Source organism: Parasteatoda tepidariorum, chromosome 1, assembly GCF_043381705.1.
Source record: "Parasteatoda tepidariorum isolate YZ-2023 chromosome 1, CAS_Ptep_4.0, whole genome shotgun sequence".
NCBI classification, from domain to species: domain Eukaryota; kingdom Metazoa; phylum Arthropoda; class Arachnida; order Araneae; family Theridiidae; genus Parasteatoda; species Parasteatoda tepidariorum.
Window position 1 is genome coordinate 49281440 of NC_092204.1, and position 23587 is coordinate 49305026.

Consider the following 23587-nt stretch of genomic DNA (forward strand, 5'->3'; position numbering starts at 1 on the left):
TATTATCATTATTAAGGAACTAATTTTTAGATTTATTTCGAATGCCATCAGAGATCGCCTAACTATTGATGCGAGTGATGCTTGGAGAAATAGCGCTTAAAATTAAATACTACTGGTATTTTTATTTTATAACCGTCGTTGAACAGCAGACCCATTTTTTTGGGCTTACGACTGCTAATTTTCAATTAGGTAGCCTTGCAATTTCGAACCCAATCCAGAGGACAAGGGAACTCCTAGATCGAGTATTGGGAGAAATTTGCCTTCGTGTAGGACTTTTTGCTGGAGCTAACTCGCATTTGCGTTTCATGGAGAGGAAAAAAACGAAGATCTCCCACGGTTAGCCTACCAGCAGGGGGATTCTAACCCATGACTCGTCTACCACTGAGAATATTTTTGCGTCAGTGCTGTGGTCGGTGCAAACTGGGTGCGAAATTCGTATCGACCAGTCATCGGTGGGATTCAAACCCGGTTCACGTCATTATAAGGACTACGCTCTATCCCCTGATCCACCATGACTCTGATATTGCCTTTGCTGTTATAGGTGCTGTGGCAAGGAGAACTTATTATGCGAACATAAATACCTAAGGTAAGTACTGTGGTAATGTTTTTTTACCGCCTTCCGAAACGAAAGAGTACTTTAATATTATCATACTACACATTCATGACACATAATACACAACATTTTATTTTTTCATTTGTCACGGTATTGCTTCAAACTATTAGACTTACCATAATATGAGTTAGTTCCACTAATTAAAATAAAAATTGACTATACAAATGTTATCGGTTAAAATGTGATGCTCAGAATTTACCACGATTTTCTTCTGCCTTAAGAGATTATTTCTTGTTAATCCTTAATTAATCCTTAATAATTAATTCTTATTAAGTTTCCATTACTTAAATTTATACAAAACGCTTTAAAAGCGTATAAGTATCAGTAAATGAAACGAGTTATTTCATATACCTTTTAAAATGCAATGTGACGTCATCACTATTCGTGGCAAAATTATTACTGTTTAGCTCTAACATAACACAGAAATTAAAGATTAATAATTCATAAAAGCGTGCGGTAAAACTAAATTTTATCGATTAGAGATGCAAGCTAGGAATTCCCTCCTATTATGAAATACGTATATCCAATCCAATGAAAAACTCTTTTTGTTTGGTGTATAGCGTGAGAACCTGTGGTCAGTGAGAGTTTTAAACTAGACAGTCAGGTCCGTAATGTCTTTCAATGTATTTGGGGCTCTATTTACACCCAATTTGATGCGAATTGGTTTAGAATTGCTGATTTGTATAAGGTACATGAACAAATACTTGTAAACATTCTGCTTCATTTATGATACGTTAGATAAATATATATCTTAAAGACTAAAACAAGTTTTTTTTGCAAACTAGGTGCGAAAATATACGTTTTTTAGGGTGTAAGTTTTTAATACTGATAATTATTATATTTACTTTCGATAAAGGATAGATTCTGCGCACTTTTATTTTGGCTAACATTTCTACTAATATACAATCTAGTATCTAATAAAACAGTATTTTAGAAATAATATAATTATAAAAATCTTAATTAGTAAAAAAGACAAATAAATAATATTAATATTGCATTAATATTACTTATGTGTCTAATACAATATTAATTCTACACATTGCTGGCTTTCATGCGATTTTCTTCATATCTTCTTAAAAATGAATTCTAATTTATTAGCGCTAGAGTTGTACTTTAGGTTTTGTAAATCTAACTTTGCCTACAGGAAAAAAATAAAGAAAAAAGAAAAAAAAACCGTTACTTTCAACACAAATTCACTTAAGAATTTTTATTTTATTTATTCATTTCTGTTTGCATTTTCCCTGATTTAAAATCAGATAAGGCAATAGTTTTTCTTGGAATATCTGCGAGTCGAGTTCTGTAAGTTATATTTTATCATTTCAAACTTGCGATTCAATGAACCCAAGGTATGGGTTCTATTTGTACCTTTTGCCAAACATATAAGTCACAGTGCATGCATTTAATGCATTCTTTTCTGCCTTTGACATTTGAATATGGCAGAGAAATATTTATTTGTGTACGGTATGGGATAAGCATATTGAATTGAATAATTTTGCATTGATTTTTAAAATCGAAATGGATTCTTCAATAAGTATGTTCACTTAAAAGCACATATGAGTAGTAAAAGTTTTATGAGATCGTATTGGTTATTTATATTGAAAGAGTTTTGAATGTAGATTTTTTAAATGAGTTAATTTAAATGCAATTTTCTACAACTGAAGTATAAACTAAAATAAAAATAATGTATATAATTCTATATTTGTGTTTGAAACTAAAAATATTCATAATTAAATGTTTTTTTTTGCTTAAAACATATATTAAATACTAATATTTAATAAAATAATCAAGCCCCCTTTTATTTATTACTTTATTTTATTTGCCCAAGATTAACACTCAAAGAAAGAAATCGCGAAATTTCTCTGGGATATTAATAATTTTAGTTTTGTAGTAAAAATATCTCCATGATAATTAAAACTATTTAATATCTTGCAGGAAATTAAAAAGAAAATGAAATGTAAATTAACATTGTAAGAATAAAATGTAAATTTTGAAATTTTTTTAACGTTTGCTTACTAAGTTGAGCAAAACATCAGATAATATTTATGAACTAATGTTTTTGGTTATTTACAAAAAATAAAAGATACATTTTCAGCTGATAAGAAAAAAAACTGTTGAAGAACAGCGATACATATTAATTACTATTATTAAGTATTACATTAAATATTATTAAGTATTATTACATTAATTATCATATTATCAATTATTGCATTGATTATTATTAATTTTTATAACATTAATTATCTCAAATTATTATTAATTATTGTTACATTAATTGTTATTCTTATTATTAATTATTCTTATTATTAATTATTAAATATTACTTAATTATTACATAAGTATTATATTATGTAAACATTGCTACAAAGTTTCCAAAAAAAATGCACTTTATCACCGTTTACACCAGCTTTGTAAAGTGTATGAAGATGCATCGAAATCTAACTACAACAAATAAAATTTTGCTTGATCTTGTACGTTTGCCCCTTAAGTGTTAGTTAAGTAGTGCTAGGGTGAAATACCCATTACCAATAGTTTTTTATGGTACTTACGCTCCATGGTATAAACTCTGTAAACAATGTGACTCCAACACAAGGAAGTTTGCTTGATATTTTATGTCAGCTCTTTAAATGCTCGTTATATTAGTCATAAAAATTGACAAAATTGTAAAAATTTTTGTTGTAAGCATTCCATACTAAATCCAAACCTTGGTTTCCCGATCAGGTTGGACAGATGTTTTGAATTTACTTTAATGTCCCAAGTGATTTTAGTGCCGGAAAATTCTGCGGTTGCGAAGCGTGGTGAAAATATCGGATGATTTTTATGACAATCTGCCCTCCGATCTATATTCAGGTTGCAGTGTGTGCACGTACCGGTATTGTCTTCGGATTAAGGGTGAAGACCAGACCGTAGCTCATGAGTATAGCCCCTAATGTAGCCATGTAATATCTCATTAGTAAGGCCCGGATTTTGATGATATTTGCATTTTTTTGCATTTTTGGACATTTTTTGTCCTTTCGAGCAAATTTTTAGATTTATAGGGCATTTTTCATTAAATGTTTTGGCTTATTTTCCATTTTAAAACATTTTTTAAATTTTTTGCTAATTTTTTCCAATTTTTATTATTTTTTTACCATTTTTTATTATTATACTGGCTTCCAAACAGTGAAGAAAATCTCTAGGATATTAACAGGTGAAGCAACATCTTTTCAAATTGAAGAAGAATTGTCAGTGAGACTGTCTTTTTCAAGTACGCACCTATAACATCAGTANTTAATATTTTGTAGGAAATTAAAAGGAAAATGAAATGTAAATTAACATTGTAAAAATAAAATGTAAATTTTAAAATTTTTTGAAATTTGAAAGTTTGCTTACTACGTTAAGCAAAACATGAGATAATATTTATGAACTAATTTTTTTTGGTTATTTACAAAAAATAAAAGATACATTTTCAGCTGATAAGATAAAGAATTGTTAAAGAAAAGCAATACATATTTATTACATTATTAATTATTACATTAAATATTATTAACTATTATTGCATTAATTATTATATTATTGATTATTTCATTAATTATTGTTAATTTTTATAACATTAATTATTATTAATTGTTACACTAATTATTATTACACTATTTATCTCAAATTATTATTAATTATTGTTACATTAATTATCATTCCTATTAATAATTATTAAATATTACTTAATTACTACATAAGTATTATATTATTTAAACATTACTACAAAGTTTCCAAAACAAATGCGCATTATCACAGTTTTCTATACCAGCTCTGTAAAGAGTATGAAGATGCTTCAAAATCTAACGACAATACATAAAATTTTGCTTGATCTTGTACGTTAGCCCTTTAAATGTTAGTTAAGTAATGCTACTGTGAAATACCCATTACACATAGTTTTTTATGGCATTTACGCGTCATGGTATAAACTCTGTAAACAATCTGACTCCAACACAAGGAAGTTTGTTTGATATTTTATGTCAGCTTTTTAAATACTCGTTAGTGTTAGATATTAGTCAAAAATTGACAAAATTATAAAAAAATTTGTTTTAAACATTCGATGCTAAATATAAACCTGGCTGCCCGATCAGGTTGGACAGTTGTTTAGAACCTACTTTAATGTCCCAGGGGATTTAAGTGTCGGAAAATTCTGCGTCTTCGAAGCGTGGTGAAAAGATCGGATGATTATTATGACAATCTGCCCTCGGATCTATATTCAGGTTGCAGTGTGTGCACATACCGGTATTGTCTTCGGATTTAGGGTGAAGATCAGACCGTAGCTCATGAGTATAGCCCTTAATGTAGCCATGTAATATCTCATTAGTGTAGCTCTAATGCGACGTTAACAAAAAAATGTAATTCGTAAAGTATATATTTTAAGAAAATTAGAGACATGATGCTCATATTTGAAGAAACTGAAATATAAATTCCGGAGAATATTTTACCAATGCTAAGAAATGGAGTTTTGAAACTGTGAAATAAAGCAAAATATATTAAGCTTTTGGCAACATAGCGATGATATGCCACAGAGTTTTCAAAAGTAATATTTTTTCATCACTCTGATTCTATGTATTGTTAAAAGAAGCATTCAGATTAATCACTTTATAACACACTATGATGAAACATAGCACTATGATGTACCAGCCACAATCTTTTCAAAAGATAAATTTTTTTACATCAAACTAATCCTTAGAATTCTTTCCAGATAGATACGCTTTAAGTTTCTAGAAATTCTACTTCATAAAAGCACAGTATTCAGAAACATCTTTTTGCTACGAGGAAATCGCGCTATTTTTCATCAAAACATTTTTCCGAATAATTTGAAAATGTATCATAAATTCCCCAAACTTCTTAATATACAATCTAGAATAGATTAAATTTATAAGGGAATAGTTGTTTATGTTTTAATACAAAGTTTATTATCAAAATAAAACAAGATATATCGTAAGCTGAGTTGATTAACATTTAATTAATGAGCATAGAGACAGCTTATGCTCAATACAGTTATGAAGGAGAGAGATAATAAATTAAATCTGATAAACGGGAAAAGGATTTATTTCCAGTGTTGATTCAGATAGTAGAATAATTAATGGAGAATAAAGTGGTAATTGACAGGTATTGTTCGATAATCTAGAAACCTGATTCAATGCTGGTAATGTAATGAAAGAAGACCTTCAAAATAACATTTTGGACATAAAGAACTTAAAAGATACATTATGCACGAACAATCTAATTAATGCGTAATATCCATTATAACCTATTAATTTCAATTCACGTTTTTTGTGTTAAGTAACAATTAATTATTTATTGTAGCAAGTACAGAGAAGTATGTATATAGTTAAACATACAAGTACATAAAAGTATGTACATATTTTTGGTGTAGAGGTAAACTAAATACATTCTTAAGTACAGAACTGTAGTTATCGGGCAAAAAATAATTTAAATTTGACTAAATAAAAATTATTTGTTGAAATTAGAGCGAATATATTACCCAAAAATGTTTTTGTTTTCTGTTTGTTTTGTTTGTCTGTATGTTTCTGCAAAGAAGCCATTAAATTGATTCTAATGCGCCTTAAAGTGTGTTGTCTGTAAACAAACCAAAAAAAAATTTAAGAAATAAATAAATAAAACTATAACAGCGAAAAAGTAAAAAAAAAAAAAAGTTTACTTCATCACCAAATACGGTGTTAATTAATTATATAACGAAATTTTTGTTCAGTATAAAAACTATGAGGTTTTTTTTTAATTAAAGTATTAATTAAAAAAATTGAAATTAGTAATTTGTAACTAAAAATAATTATTTAAAGATTTTTTTTCATAATATTTATAAATTTTTACTAAAAATTCATAAATATTATGAATTTATATTCGATTTATCTATCTATTAATCTACAAATATTATACTCTATTGAATTCAAACAAAAAGGATTCAGCTGATTCAGCATATACTAAATAAGCTTAAATTCAGCTGATTTTTAAGCATTTTCAGTATACCATACAAATATTTTGTTATAGTAACATAAAAATGATATTATGACAAAGAGATAAGTATAAATAAAAACAAGATATGTTTTAATTTTTATAATAATGTTATGAATTAAGATAAAAGCATTTTTGTACAAATAAATAATTCATAATAAGTTAAAAGTGGAGATTATTTTTTTAGAAATACTTATTAACAATAACTTTTTTAAGACTTCAAAACAGTTAAATGTGTTAAAAGCTCTTTAAAAGCCGTTTTCGATAATGGGAAACTTGCAAGTGACGTATTCCGATCCTGATTGGTTGTTGAAACAGGGCACTTGTTTACGATATCAACTGTTCTTTCCATTCTACTCGAGTAAGCCAAACTTGTCAAGTATCAATTCTCTTAAGTGTGACACATTCTATTTTCTTTCACAAAGATTTCAATTGCTTCACTATATAATTGTTACTTAACTCAAAGACTAGTATGAAACCGTGTAAAACATAAACAAACTAATTATGCATTGAAGTTGTCAGATGCACAAAGCAAAAATCCATCACGGTTACAATAAAATACATATACAAGTAATAAATTTAAGTTCAGTAAAAGACTTAAAAGAGAAATAATTATATTCAACAAATTCAATGAGCGATACGGCATTATATTTAAATAACATCACATTAATTAACATTCCAACGTATGCGAAGAAACTTAGCTTGACTTAAAACATCTCATCTTGTTTATTAACGATCAGCTGGTGCTGAAGTCATAGGTCACGTGTTTGTGTATCAGTGATCGTCTACTTCTAGAGTTGTGAGTACCCAAATGTAAAACTACATTATTTTGAAATTATTTTAATTTGGCTTTATTCTTTTGATAGAATTCATCATATATTTGAGACAATGCTTTTGTCTACTAACGAAAAACTCATATCAGTACATTTCTTCGAATGGTAAATGAAGAGCCGAGTGGATGAACCAGGTTGGTGACATTTTCATAATTGCTGTAATTATAGTAAGAAAAAAAAGAGTAAACTGAACTACTGATAATTCGTGCAGTTTTAAAAAGAATTCTATAACAGATTTTTCGTAGTTTCAGAGTTTTAGTTTCGTAGTTTCTAGGACTCAATCTTAATGGTTTGAGGAGGTGACCTCAAGTATGCTAATTAATAAGTGCAGATGATATTAAGTTAGTAAATTAGACACTAAAATGTACTTTCTCTGAATAAAAAATATGTTTTTTGCAATGGCTTTAGATTCCTAGCCATGAAAATATAGGGGTAGCAGCAATCTGGAAAATATCGTCTCAATAGTTTATCAGGAGAACAGTCAAAAGTTTGAAGCCCTTAATGTCAATTTTACTTTTTACGTATTTTGTCATATCTCGAAGAAATTTTTAGCGATCGAAAAAATTTTAACGTAAAAATTACAAAATTTGTTTTTCCAAAACTGATTTCAAGTGGAAATGATTTGGAATAATTGTTTATTATTCCATTAATTTATTAAATAGTAGTCGACATTTTTTTAAGACGTACAGTATACAAATTTTTGAATCATTTTAAGAAATGTTATTTTAAATGACAAAATGAATAATTTAAATGAAATCGGACAAGAGAATTTTCAGATACTTAAACCTTAGGATACAATGTACTTAATGTACTTATTTTAAATACATATTTTTTATAGTCGAAAATAATGTGGAGTATTATTATTTTCACATCTGTCAGTTAAACAGATGTTTAAGTAATAACTTCTAAAAAAACATACTGCTCCAAAATTAACTTCATTGTTTGTATGACCTCTCACTTGTTTTCTTTAAATGAGTGCCTGAAATTAATCTTTTTTGAAATGCTTAGTTTTTTTCAACAACTTTTTTATACGGGAGCCTTGCACGGTTTTTACATAAGCGGATTTGGGATAATTATGTTACGTAAAAAAGTAACGTTCCTTTTCTCTTGTGAGTAATTATTAAAAATGCTCTTTGTTTTGTCTGAGACAAAAAAAAATAGTTGAAAAATAATCTTTACTACTCTTTCCAACATCGGATTATCTGCAGTAAAAATGACTTAGAAAGTAAAAAAGAGGCCTAATTGAAAACGTTAAGCATGTTTTTTTTATCAGCATTGCAAGGAACAATTAAGGGGTAAGCAGCACTGGTTTTTTTTTCTTGAAAGTTCTTGAATTTTAATGGACGTCACTTCATTTTCTTTCGTGTTCTTATGAGAAAGCTGTTTCACATTATTTTTGACTCAACATCAACTTTTACACTTTTTTAATAACTAGGAAGTGTGTTAATGTACTAATGAATGCAGCAAAAGTTGGTTTGCAGTTAAGTTTGGCATATCAGAACCAGCAAAAAAAATTGACATATTATTTATGACTTCTTTTACAAATGCTTATTAGTTTCGAAATGGTAAAAATAATGAAGCATAATTGAAAAAAAGATCTGGAATCTATAATTAGGTACTTCCATAATCTGATGTGAATTGCATAAAATATGTTATGCAAACCATTGAGCTAACAATTCATTGAAAATCAATCTGTGAATGAGACCAAATAATAATTGGCAAGATATACTTAGGGAAGGTCACTTAATTTGATGTTGAAGTTGCCGCAAAATTAGTCAATTTTTAGCGATTTAGTCAATTTAAAAGGAATTATCTTTCACCACACGTATGCAAGACTATGAGAAAATACGCATCATTGAGCCATAATATCGATACTTAGAATTATTAAGGATTTCGACTCACGTTAAAGTTATTATCAAATAGTTCTACGCTCTTGAAATTTTTAACAGTTACTAAGTTACTAAGGACATGATTGGTTACTAAGTTACCAATTAGTTACTAAGGACGTGAAAAAAATATTCACGTTCTTTATGTCTTTTATGCCATATAGTCAAGTATGCCATATATGCCATATAGTCAAGTATGTCATATGTTTATGCCATATAGTCAAGTATACATAACGTTTTTATGCCGTTTCTTAAGTCTTTATATGTATGAAAAATTCTTCTTTTTATTTATGAAGCAACATAAACTTGATATTTTTGCACAAAATTCAAAAATGTGGGTAAAATATTTTAAGGTAGATATAATGAAATATACATTATTGATGAAATATTTTGCTTCTGTGAAATTATCTTGAACTATATTTGGTTTCAAATTGGATACGAACTTGCAGTCAACTGATATTTTGTTATTTATTATGTCTCATATGATTAAAAATAGTACAGCTAACATTTTTTTAACATATGTGTGTTTTTGTGAAGATAAAGATTTGTAAATTAATACTATTTTAAGAGATAAAAAAGAGCGTCACTGTAAAAATCGGATGTTTAAATTTCGCGAAAATTTCATCATTTTCGACGAAACTTTCATCATTTCCTGGCACCGAGCAAACATATCGCCAAAGTAACGAAATAACTATAGACACTTATTTGAGGAAATGAATTTCGTCAATACTAACGAATTATTTCATTATTCAATTTGTTTTCCTAAAAAAAAACCCTTGGTAGTGCCTAATGTATCTAATAATCACTTTATCGTGGGCACTATATACCACTTTATAGCACAAGAAAGACAAATAGAAAAAAAGATAAATTACACCCTTCCTGAAGCGGGATTCAAACTAGGGTTATTCCTGATACGAAACCAACTCCTTGACCACCATACAGGCCGATCCTTACAATGTTTTCGATCGTCTAGTCTTCCTTCCAGTTTTGTCATTCTGGTTAACGATTTCAAGATTCCGAGTTGATAAAACATTTTCGTTAGTTATTTGAGAGTTCCGGATTAGTCACAAATCACGTGAGTTCTTAGCGAAATAATTTTCAGAATTAACGAAAAATAGCTCAAGTATTGCTGAATCGTCAAAAATGAGAGTTTTAATTTTGGGAGTGCCTATTTTTATATGCAATTTTCATAAAAAAATATTTTACTTGCAGATTTTTATCTTTAATTAATAAGTAACATTTGAGGGACATTTATTTTAGTTTTGACACCTATTTCTAATTTTTATTAAAACAATATTATTTAGTTGCATCACAAACAAAAGTGTGCTCATTACTATCATATATCAAGAATTTCCTTTAAATTTCAAGATCTTATTTGTTTGAAATATTACTAAGAGCAAAAAGTTAAATTTTTTATTGAAATCATGTGTAACATTCCAGTTTTAAACGCAAAGTTCAAAATTAATTATTTCCTTTTAAAAAACTCTGTATGGTTATTACATTTTTTTAATTCACTAGTTTTATGTGCTCCATTTCATTCAATAAAATTAATTTCATGAACCAAACTAATTTAATTACTCGCTAAACACCAAAAAAATCAAGCCACTTTTTTAATTATGTGTAACTTTGTAACGAAAAGTGCACTTTGTAAGTAAATATTTAGTTTGGAGATAATTAATGACTAACTTATTTGAAAGGTAATATTTGCCAAAATAATTCATTTAGGTTATTAGACAGATAGTTATCTTAAAATATAAAAATTAAGAGCTTTAATTTTCAGATCAGTCAACTAAAACGCAGCAGACCATGCAAACATAATTCTTCTATAATTTAATTCTCTAATAATGAGGTACGTCATCAAATTAAACCTCTAACAACGAAATTTTAAATTCACCGAATTAGCCATACTTATTCATTGAATGAAGTATCCAATTAACAAATTACAAAGAACGCTCTCAGGAAAATGATCACCGTTTTGGGAAACATAGTTTTTCCTTATCTTTATTTTAAATTTGAGAAGAGTCCCTCTCATACGATAACTCATTAGATAAGGTAAAGAGGTTGGATCACCGTAGTAATTATTTGGGCCCTATTAATTATACAAACTTTACTATCCCTTTTCTTGTTTGAGATAAAGGGATCAATAACTACTTTTAAACTGAAGTACTTTTTTTTTAAAATCTCTATAATTTATGATTTAACAAACACGAAAAGTTTATTTTAGTTTATGTTGTAGTATTCAAGATGGTTTAGTTCTGCTAGTATAAAAAATATGTCCATTATAAATATTTGAAATGGGTATTATTAAGCTTGATAACGTTAAGTTTATAGAACAGATTTTTTTTAACCTTTATGCTTTTATACGAGAATCATATATGCACAATATATTTAAAGCTAAATACTCAGAATAGTTTTACAATTTATATTGACTTGAAAACACTTTCTAAAATTTATTGTAGAAAGACTTAACACTTAATTATTTCCTTTTTTTAAAGGTATAATATAAATAAAATTTGATTAAGCTGGAGAATTATATGGAAAATATAGATTTTTGGTAAATACTGCTTAATCAAACCAGTTGGACTGATTAGAAATGTTTGGTTGCAGGGAAAATATAACCGGAAAAATGTTTTCCAGAAAAAAAAATCCCCGAGGAAAAAAAAATCCCTAGGAAAAAAATTTCATATAAAAATAATTTTTTTATTTTATTTGAAAATGCACATATTTTTTAATGTATGTACATTTTTTTAAAAATTTAATTTTTGTTAAAAATGCATATATAAAGAAAGACTATGGATGTAAGTTATTAATTTTAATTAAGAACAAACATATTTCTTAATTATTTACTTTTTTTTATTTCTAATTAGTTTTATTTTCAAATTTAATTCACAAAAATAAATTTCTTTCTAAAAATTACTAAGAATTAAATTTATAAAAATTAAATTTCTAAAAATTTCTTTCTAAAAATTAAATTTCTTTCTTAAAATTAAATTTTTAATTTATTAGAAATGTTTGGTTGCAGGGAAAATGTAACCGGAAAAATGTTTTCTAGAAAAAAAATCCCTAGGAAAAAAAAACTCATATAAAAATAATTTTTTTATTTTATTTGAAAATGAACATAATTTTTAATAAATGTAATTTTTTTTTAAATTCAATTTTTGCTAAAAATGCATATATAAAGGAATACTATGAAAGTAAGTTATTAATATTAAATTAAGAACAAACATAATTCATAATTATTTACTTATCTTATTCCTAATTTAGTTTTATTTTCACATTTAATTCACAAAAAATAAATTTCTTTCCAAAAATTATAAATTTTTAATGTGGATGTTTTTGATATTTTTCTAGGTTACGACAAATAGATTTCCTGAAAAATTTCTTCCGGGCACTTTATTTTTCTTTTTTTCCCCTGAAATATTAGTAATTATTATCAGTTTGTAATCTTATAATCTTTTTTCATCTGAAACCAGAAGCATATGAGTATGAATATTACTTTTGCAGACAATTTTGTAGTTCTTTAGAGTATGACCGTTTTATTTCTTGCAACTTTAGAATGCGAAAAAAAATTCGATTGATTGTTTCATTTTTTCACAAGAAATTGCTCATGATTTTTAAGCTTACATTTTTTTAAAAAATAATTCTGACATCATGAATCAGAAATGTCAAAATGTGTATACCCCCACGATGCATTTTAATGCTTTCATAAATTTATTCTAGAATAAAAACCTTGAGGCTACTTCGATGATGAAAGGGAATAAATAAATAAAACTTACTGTAACTACAAATGGAACATTATTCACCAACTCCAGAATAACGTTGGAGGATAAAAGCTGTTGCCACACATTTCCCTAAAACAAAGAAATTATTATTTTCAGAATTGGTTTCAATTGTCTTGTGAAATAAAATAGTAATGATTGCAGTTTTAAGTGTTGAATACTAGTTAAAATATAATAATATAATATTTATTATTATGATTTGAATTTATTAAGATTTCTCAAAATATTTAAATTGCATATTATGTATAAATGTAATCAAACGATATGATATATCATATCAGTAATATGTCAGTTAATATGTTTAAATGTAATGCACAATATTAAAAAAATTACCTCAGTAAAGACAACTGAAAATTATAAACATCGATGGTTAAATTTTTACATTTCGAATTCGAAAACTGTTAATTATAGCAGATTTTATAACAATAATGTTAGCAACTTCACCATTTTCGTCAATTATTTTGATAAGTTATGTTTGGTTATTGATATCAACTTTATAATTCTAATCTTTCTCTATCACAAAAATAGTGCCTTAATATTTAATGTCTGGTCCTTATAAACTGCCATGTCTGTAAGAGCATTCGAGTTTAAGATTATATACATTTTTAACAAGAAAAATGTTTTAGTCTTTCAAACTTTTCCTATGTGTATAAATATAATTCCCATGTGTATTTTTCGAAATGTGGAATTTTTCTGGGAGTAAGGGGCAAGAACCAAAGAGTACAGTGGATAAGGAGGTTTTAAGGATCATGTTTTATTCTTGATGGACAATATTAAAAGTTTACAACAACTCCACAAATCTTTTTCCTCGAATAACTATTCTAATTATATTTTATGGAACTTTGGTTATGACATTATATTTTAATCATAATGCACTTTCATTTCCAAATTTAAAATGATTGAATAATAATGTAATATAAAATTGAAACTAAATTTAGCTTTTTTAAAATAAACAATGTTCTAACAAATTTATAATTATTAAATGCAGTACAAATTATCAGCACATTTATTCATGGCAATTTAAATATTTTTATGTAACCATTATATTAATTAAGCAGTAAATAAAGAATAAAAAAACATTTATTTTTACTTTAAAAAGTTTAGATCTTGAACAGCATTTTTTTCTTTCGTTTCAATAGTGACATCAATATGACCAAAAACGGAGAACATTAAATTGTCATTACGGTTATCTGTCAAACGTTTAAACTAAGGATAGTATCTTTAGATAAATTTGTCTACCTCAAACGTTTGAAAATATACGAAAATGATATATTAGAAAAAAGACCCAATAGTTTCATACTTACGCTGAGAAAAAGTATTGTCAAAATTGCAAAATATGGTAAAATTCATCGTGTTTCTGAATATCTGTGAAAGCCAAAAAGCTTGGTAATTTTTACCGAATCACTTTTGCAATGATTTTGGCAAAATTAACAATAAAATATGAGTTTTTAATACATGATAGAAATTGGTAAATGTGGTAAAACTTGGTAATTTTATCATGATACCACACAGCATGGTATGAAAACCGTTCTTTTTGCTAAATTTACTTTACAGTTTTTTATTTTATATCAAATGTATGGTAATAAGAACTATAGTTTTGAAAATCCAAGTTTTCGGTACTCTGTTACCATATAAAAGGAAAACTTATCAAATGAATGGTTTAAATACTGTATATTTTGGCTTTATTAACCGGAATTTTTTTTATATCAAAAATGTAATTACCATACAGTGAGATAATTTTTTTTATGTCTGTGCAGTTATCGATGTAAACTGAAGATTGATGTAATTTTTAAACTCTCTGATTATTTAAAATAATTTAGTAACAAGTAGAATAAATATGCTTGACTCATATTCCATTATTTATGGAAGTGTTATTAAAAGGGAATGCTTGATTATAAATCCTTTAGGGAATTGCCTATTTATTGAAGTCCTTTAAATGTCTTGAGTTCCAAAATGTTTTGCAATGCAACGTGTATCAGATTTGATATTTTAAAATGTATAATTGTGACCTAGTTAATATTTTTTTACGCGTAAAAGCCTAATGAAACAATTTTATGTCCCACTTTGTTGACAATTGTCTAAGTATTGTTTTTTACTTATCTTAAGCATCGTATTCATATATTTTTTATAAAAAATATAAAAGTCGATTTCTTTTTTGCCTTAACAATAGGAGACAACTGTAATAAGATCACAGTTAAATTCCTCTAAAAATGTTTTTATATTTTATTTTAATAATGTGTTTATTCAAGAATATTTTCCTCTAAATATTGGTTAAAAGTTTTGGAACTAAGGCAGATTTAGCACAGATTACATTGTCACTTTTGATGTATTAGAAACGAATTAAATATGCCTATTATAATAGGCTCAAAAACAGCTAACGTTTTCACTAAATTTGATTAAACCTTCACTACCATTTATATTGCGTGCCATCGGGCTAACCATGGGAGGTTTTCGTGTTTTTCGTTTCCATGTAATGCAAAACACAAATTAGTTCCGTCTGAAAGCCCTCCACTATGGATAGCTTGCCCCAATGGTTGATCCAGAAGTTTGTTGGTCTTCTTGGTTGAATTCAAAACTACAAAATTACACAGTCGAACATTAATCGTCGTACTAGCTATTGGGTCGAGTGTTCAACACCGGTTATGAAATGAAATAAAATAAATATCGAACTATTCTGGGAGGTTAGCAGCTAGAATTAAACCAATGATGATTTCCATCTAGAATCAGTCTCCAGTTGGAATTGTGTTGCTCATGGTAAGAAAAATCTTTGCTCGTTGGAATGCGACTCCGTGTGACTCCATCTCACTCCATCTGGAAGGATCATTCCAGAAAGTTCATGATACGGGTCATTCAGCTCCCTGTACGGGATATTCATTGTTTGTTGTTTTGCAATTGTCCCAGTAACAACTTTATATCGATTGTAATATTCTTATTCAGCAACCCTACATAATTGTGGGAGGCTTAATTAAACGTGAAATTTTTTGTTTTGGAATTCCCGAGTTCCACAGGTTCCGTTTTTTATTGGTTTTCAAATTCAATCAGTCATTTTTGGGGCACCCTATATTCTCACAAGATTGTCGTATATCTGTTATTTTTATAAAATAATTTTATTATACATTATTTCTATCCACATCCTAATGATTCTTGCTTTCGTTTCGCAAATACAACTTTAATAACTCTTATGTGTTGTATCCTGTTGCAATTATAAATTATAGTGTAACTGAATAAAAAAAATGGGGGCGACTACTTTACACCAAGTAAGAACAGAAGTATAAAAGAAAGTTCTTGGTTGCCTGTGTAGAGAAGTATCTAAATTCTAGAATTATGTAAGGCATTTCACTGCACCACCTTGGTGAGAAATAGTTTCCACCATTTTGGTGTCGAGTTACACTAAAATCGTTTACAGTGTGCCAAAGCAAAAATCGTAATAATTAATAAAATTTAATTGAAAATTATTCTGGCATTATAATTAATTTTTACCTAATATAATTTATATATTGTACTATTAATATTATAAATATTTATTATAATCATTTACAATAAAAAGCGTAATTATCATTCTGTGTTAAAGGAGTGAAATTAAATACTATGATGTTACTAATAATAATCGTGGGATATTAATATTAGTAACATTATTAATATCTAAACATTATTTTCACGTAAACGAAATATTTTATGGTAGTTTTTAGTTACTACATAATATTTAGTAAATATATAAAATTTAACTTTTTACTTGTTTATGCAGTGAATCTGTTGTACTAATCTTTTAATGCTTTTTATGTAAAGCATTTTCTCATATTTTCTCGTTAACATAAGCATTTACTATAATAAAAGAAGTGATTACAAATGATAGTAAATATAGAGGACTGACATTTTGTTCTTTTGTTGTAAATTGTTACGTTGCACAATCTAGGAAACTTAAAATGTGTTTAATAGTTAACGAAGAATAAACAATAACTCACTGCATTTTTGAGCATAAAATTGTAAAATCATGAAAACTGCCTTTCTTAAGAAAAGCTTATTTGGTAAAGCAATTTATTTCACCCTGATTGAATTCCATAAAATTGTTATGGCAATAAAACTGCATTTGTTTTAAATTTCATTTTCGAGAAAGTGGTTACCGAGAAAAGTAATTTAGATACCGAGAAAACAATTTATCCATATAAGAATCGGAAAAAAAATCGTTATGCGTTTTTCTCATCGTTGAGGAAAATAAGCAAAAAGTTAAATAGTTTTAGAGAAATGTAATGCAATAAAAATTTTAATCTATTTCAATTTAATAATTTTAGTTTTTCCAAGAAAAAGTGTTTTTTTTCCTTCAAGAAAGAAACAGAGACGAACAGAATGAACAAGGTAATATTGATTTTAATTTGTTAATTTCTCTACAGTTAATTTTGAATTAATTTCTCTATCGATAAATATAATCTCTGTTAATGTTATTAAAATTATATTAAACCCCATAGTTGTTATTCAGAAAAATAATTTATATTGATCAATAAAAAGCACATTATTTTTTTTTATCTCACCTTATATCCTAAGTAAGCAATGAGTAAGGCCTCTAATAAACTAATGACAGACAGTGACACCTGTAACAATAAAAATAAATAATTCAGATTTCAAACAACAAGGATTTAGAACAATGATAAGAAATTACCCCTTTTAAAACACCCGTTGAAATATATAAGAAATAACTATTTAAAGGTAAATAAATTGCATTGCAATCTTAAAAATAATGCCATAAATAAACATGTTTTGGTTAAAAATTTAATGCAAGTTTATTTAAAACTTTAAAGAGGCTCTTGGACAAAGAAAAAGTAAGAATATAATGATTGAGATTAAAATGATTTTTTAGAAAATAAATAAAATTAGATTTCTTTGAAATGGGGAAAATATTGTAATTATCTTAATTAAAACAAAAGTGTACGCGAAGATTTTAGAGTTCTTACTAAATCATTAAATGAAGTAATTATTTCAAAAGGATGCATGCGTATTTGATAAAATTCTATTTAAAACAACTTATTTATTTAAAACAACTTTTAGTAAACATAACAATAAAATAGTTTTTTCTTAATTTTGTTGGTTAGAATTATTGAACATTTAAATGTACTATTGTCTGTACATTTTGAAAATTAGCCACGTCGAATGAGGGGTATTGTAAAGTAAACATGGCAAAGGACTGAACCCGAAACCTGCTGGTAAGTACAGCAGTATATGTTTCTATGATAAATGTAATCCCTCGCCATGAAAGACTGTCTCATTGAACGAAATGAGTGAGGTAAAAATGAAGTGCTTCCATTTAGTCAAGGAGCATAAAGAGAATAAAGTCAAAGATAATAAAGAAAAACACTAACGTTTAACAATTTGGGTGGAGAGTAAGAGCTGTGGTAGTGTCATCAAATTATAAAATTATATTTTTTCATTAAAGTGATATGTGCTGCATCCTAGCATGTATTTGTACAGAAATAGAAAAAAATTAGTTAGACCTAAAAAATTGTAATAATGTCAGAATTAAGTTGAATAACTTTTAATAAAAAGAAAATTATTAATATGTAATACAACAAAGTTAAAAATTAATAAAATAAAGCAAATTAAATAAAATAAAATAAAACAAAGCTAAAAATAAATAAAATAAAGTAAATTAAATAAAATAAAATAAAATAAAACAAAATAAAATAAATAAAATGAAATAAAATAAATAAAATGAAATAAAATGAAATAAAATAAATGAAATAAAATAAAATAAAACAAAATAAAATAAAATAAATAAAATGAAATAAAATAAATGAAAATAAAATGAAATAAAGTAAAATAAAATAAAATAAATAAAATAAATAAAATAAATAAAATAAATAAAATAAATAAAATATAAATAAAAATAATGTAGAGCAGAAAAAAAACATTTGGGATCAACCAGGAGATCTTTGAAAATGATTTCTACATTTTTCCATTGTTAAAAGAAAAGTTGTTGGAAAAAGAATGATAATATTTCATTTACAATATGGTCAGATTAAGAATATTATTACTTTCATATGTTTTGAAAACTCTATTTAAACGAATAAAAAGTATCTTAAAAAATGAACAGAGCAAATTCGAAGCTTCCTCAACATAAACTTGATAATGCCTTCTACAAAAAATAGTTTTTGCAATACTTTATATCTTTTAAATTTCTCAGGAAAGGTTTTTAAATGTTCCATCTGTTGCAGATAAAAAAATTTTTTTTAGAAACTTTTTAAATATTCATTTTGTTGAAAGATAAAAAGCGTCATAACTAAAACAATAAAAAGCATCAATTGTTTAGATTGATTATATTTCTATCTTTAAATTGAAACTTCACTTGCGATGTTAGAATAATTTAGATTCTTAAACTCTCTAATCGTTGGAGAAAAACTGTATTTTTTCACAAAAAAGATTTCTTTTATAAATATTTTTAATAATGCAGAGAATTTCAATATCATGTACTAACCTATGAAAAATCACAGAAGTATTGTATGGCACTATTCTTGAGGGTTTTTACTTTCTAAAACTTTTAAAAAGTTCAACAATTTAAAGTTGAAAGATATTGAAATTTAAAGAAATTTAGCTTATGTAAGTGGAATATTTTAGAATTATGGGTATTAAAATTACTTTTAAGTTTCAATATTTTATAAAATCAACTTTTAGACTTGTAAATCTATGATTTAGTTTTACTCTATCTAGAATTAATAAAAAAAAAAAAAAAAAAAAAAAAAAAAAAAAAAAAAAAAAAAAAGAGAAAGTTAAACGCCCTTCTTCAACATTTTTCGTCATGCATTACATAGAAATGAAATATTTACATTGTATAAATGAAACATAAATATTTTTTCGGATTGAAAATGAAATTCAAAGTAAGGAAAACATATTTGAATAAATTTAAGCGAAATTCCATTTATTCACGCATTTTGATGTTGTGATGCTATCAATATTTAATGCAGTATGTTTTAGATACAAAGCATTACAGAAAAACTCATATCATAAATATTGCTTGGAATTTTGACTACATTTTATTTTTGATTGAATTTAAAAGAATTTTAATAAAAGATAAATGTGCAAATATTAGAAACTCCAACTTTATTTTAATTCGTACTTGAAGAATGTAAGTGAATATCAGTTAAGTATGTTTCAGATAGAAGAGCTTTATTAATTAACATATTTTTTAAATTCGTTCCCGTGCTTCAGGTTCTGGGTTCGATCCTCGGGCCGGGCAAGGTTGACTCAGCCTTTCATCCCTTCAGTGGGTCGATAAGTGAGTACCAAGCATGCTAGGGAACTAAACACTGGGGGTTTCGCATTCGGCTGACCACCTATAGTGCTGCTTTTAGGAGAACTCCTCCAGACTGACCACCTATAGTGCTGCTTTTAGGAGAACTCCTCCAGACTGAAAATCTGGGGCTGTCTGCTGCTATGGTAACAAGCGAGAACACATTTCTAATGGGGGTGAAAAGAAGAAAAGAAGGTGTTAATTGGTTTACTCACGACGACCTACGCTAAGATTAAGACAAAACTATTCACCCCACACCCCAATTCGAAGTGACCTTTTCTCGTAACCATAGTACCCGCCACGACGCGAGACGGATGTCTGGAGGAGTTCTCCTGAAAGCCACACTATAACCGGAACATCTGCTCCTACATCCCAGAGCCCAAGGTCAAGAAAATTGAGATGGGCACAGTAGGCCTTGGCCCTCTATGAGCTGTCACGTCACTGAGTTTAGTTTTTTTCTTAATTTTTTAAATTAATAAATAAAAGATTGAGGAAATTACTTAGTATATTCAATATTTCAATTCGTTGCACTTTTATTATGAGAAAGAACATTATTTTCTGGAAATCGAGTCGAAATATGTTCTAAACTTGTTTATTACACTGATTATTAAGAAAACTGGATTCTATTTTCTTTAAAAAGATAAAAATGCATACATAGACCGAAAAGGAAAAAAAATTTAATTGACTTAAATCAGTTCTATTTGCAGAAAAGTGTTTTTACCTAAAATTTGAAAACTAATTTTTAATCTCCTAAAAATGTATCATAAAAATTTGACAATTCTTTGAAATATTTCTGAGTTTTTTATCTCAGAAATTTTTTTTTAATATCTAGCAGCAACAATTGCAGTGTTTGTAACTGTTCTCTAGTCCTCTTGTATCTATCGTAGATGTAGATGTACATACCGTAGATGTTAGAGTAGATGTAGTTCCTTAGTGTTCATCAAAAACCCTCCTTGCTCAAAATATAGTTTTGAGTACCCAGAGTCTATGCTAGGTGTCCAGAAAGACAGTCGTACCTAACTTCCAGCAGCAACCGAAAGTAATTTCCGAATGTAAACCGAATGTAATCTCGGGAGATGTGGGGTCTTTTTGTGGGATCTCTTTTTTTTTTTAACTAGATGAGCCATCTCATTTCCATTAATACCCAAGCGAGAGGGTATCTATTGTAATACTGTACCTTTTCTTAAAGACAAAAGCAACCCAAGATTCTCCTTACAGCTTTTAACTGTATGAGAGTCTTAAAAATCCAGACATGTTATTGCTTGGATTGCTGTGTTGGTGTCATGAAATATAATATTGAAGTATATATTTTAAATATGACATTTGGATAGTATAAGTTGATTAAAAAAGTTCCGATTTTATTTTTGTAAATCCTCACGCGGCAAATTTTTTCATTTAATTTTTATTAACAGTAAACTAAAAAAATCTCTTATCTTTTTCATATAAAAAATATATTTAGCCCAGTTCATTGTACACAACATGGTATCTGTAAAATTCTTCCAATAATTAAGCACTCAGTTTTGAAATAACACCAAATGTTAATTAATTTTCAAGTAATAGCATTGCTTTTTAATTTAGTAAAAAAGGATTCCGATACGAGCGCAAAGGGATGAAAGTAAAATGCATTAAAAACATAAAGTTCATCGTAAAATTGGAAATATTTATTGAAAGTAAATTAGTGCTTTTAAGGCAATTACCAAAATACCAATAGTTATTATATTTAGTTATATAGTAATGAATATGCCAAAATTCTTATGAAAGCATCTACTATATTTTTCGTGTCATATATCATGATATTGGAATTTTGACATGCTTAAAATCTCAGATAATGACTCCCCTAATAGTTTCAGCCATCCAAAACCAGAAAACAATCATTATCATTTGCTGTTATTTTTGCCGCGAGTTTGCGTTTAGGCCAACCACACCCTAGTTTAATTAAGCAGCTCAAAGTAATCGCTTTCGACTCTACGTCAAAGGCAGTTTTGTAAGGCCGATTTGAAGTAAAAAGCAATCACTTCAAATGCACCAATAACGTCCTTTTCAATTTCGTTAAAGAACTGAAATAAGGGGTCGTGTTGCTGGGGAATGGACCGTCACAGTGTCTCGAATAATTTGTATCAATATTTGTAAAGGAATTTGTGTACCCTGCTTGGGTATGCATGAGTAAAAAAAGTTGATTTGGTGGTCGCTTCTTGGAAGCATTTTTTTTTAAAGTGTTTCTTTTTTTAAACATTTTTATTCAAATTTCTGTTACGCTTAGCAACCCGAGCGTATAAAAAGTCATTTATTTGCTAAAAGGGTTGACTTCATTTGAAGTTTTTTTCATTTTATCGATCAAAATGCAGAAAAATAGTTTCTGACAAATTTTTGCGTCTTTTGATCATTTCTTTGGCTTATAGTAAGCATTTACTTGCTGTCAATATCGAAGATATCAATATCGAAATAAATAATTTTATATTATATTATTGGAAATCATTTAAGATATAACTGTAAATATTGTCCAAATTATCTTATTCTAACTCAATAATCTATGAAAAAGTTTGAAAACAATTGGATTTATTTGTCGTGCGACATGCATTGTTTTTTTTCTGGAATTGAAATATTGAAGTTACAGAAGTGGATGTTAATAAAACACAATTTGGAGGATGAAACTTATACATAAACCAGCCAACATAACTATTAGCACTTTTTTTTATTTACACACTCAATGATATCTCTGTCATTCCCTTCTTTATTTCTTAGATTATTTATCATATTCTGAATATATTAATGAAAAGTTTTTGTTAGTTCTCTCATAATTACTGACAAAAAGCTGATGTTCAAAATAGAGAGATTTCAAAGAGTTCATGAAAGTTTTTCTCTGTTAGTTTAAATGTTTTATGCTCCGTTTTTCAATTTTTTAAAATGTTTTTAAAGGCAATCATATTAGTTATATATTTAAGTTCATTGCTTGCATCAATTGAGATATTTCATGTTGACTTTGAGGAGTAGAACTAACCACAATTCTCTTACTTTTTATTAAATTTTGTTTGCAAATACAAATCTTTTTTAAAGATATGCCAACCTAAAATAACCTTTGACTCTTGAGTTTAACGTATCCTTGCCATAAGTTTCATCCGAATATAGTGTTTTACATTTTGGGTAGGTAGCATATGTTTTATTTAAAACTGTTTTTTCGTTTAATTTGACCTATAAATGTGAAGTTATTC

The 23587-nt window shown here is 27.3% G+C and overlaps 1 protein-coding gene across 4 annotated transcripts in view; it reads right to left on the reverse strand.

The window, feature by feature from the left end:
• Nucleotides 1-23587, reverse strand: part of LOC107438721 (potassium channel subfamily T member 2) — a 497563-nt gene that overhangs the window by 114200 nt on the left and 359776 nt on the right. For all 4 annotated transcript variants that reach the window (XM_071179918.1, XM_071179919.1, XM_043041898.2 and 1 more), the window contains 2 exons: nucleotides 17629-17688; nucleotides 13100-13174 (listed from right to left, as the gene is read on the reverse strand). In XM_071179918.1, the coding sequence (XP_071036019.1) occupies nucleotides 13100-13174; nucleotides 17629-17688 (135 nt within the window). The remainder of the gene's footprint in view (nucleotides 1-13099; nucleotides 13175-17628; nucleotides 17689-23587) is intronic.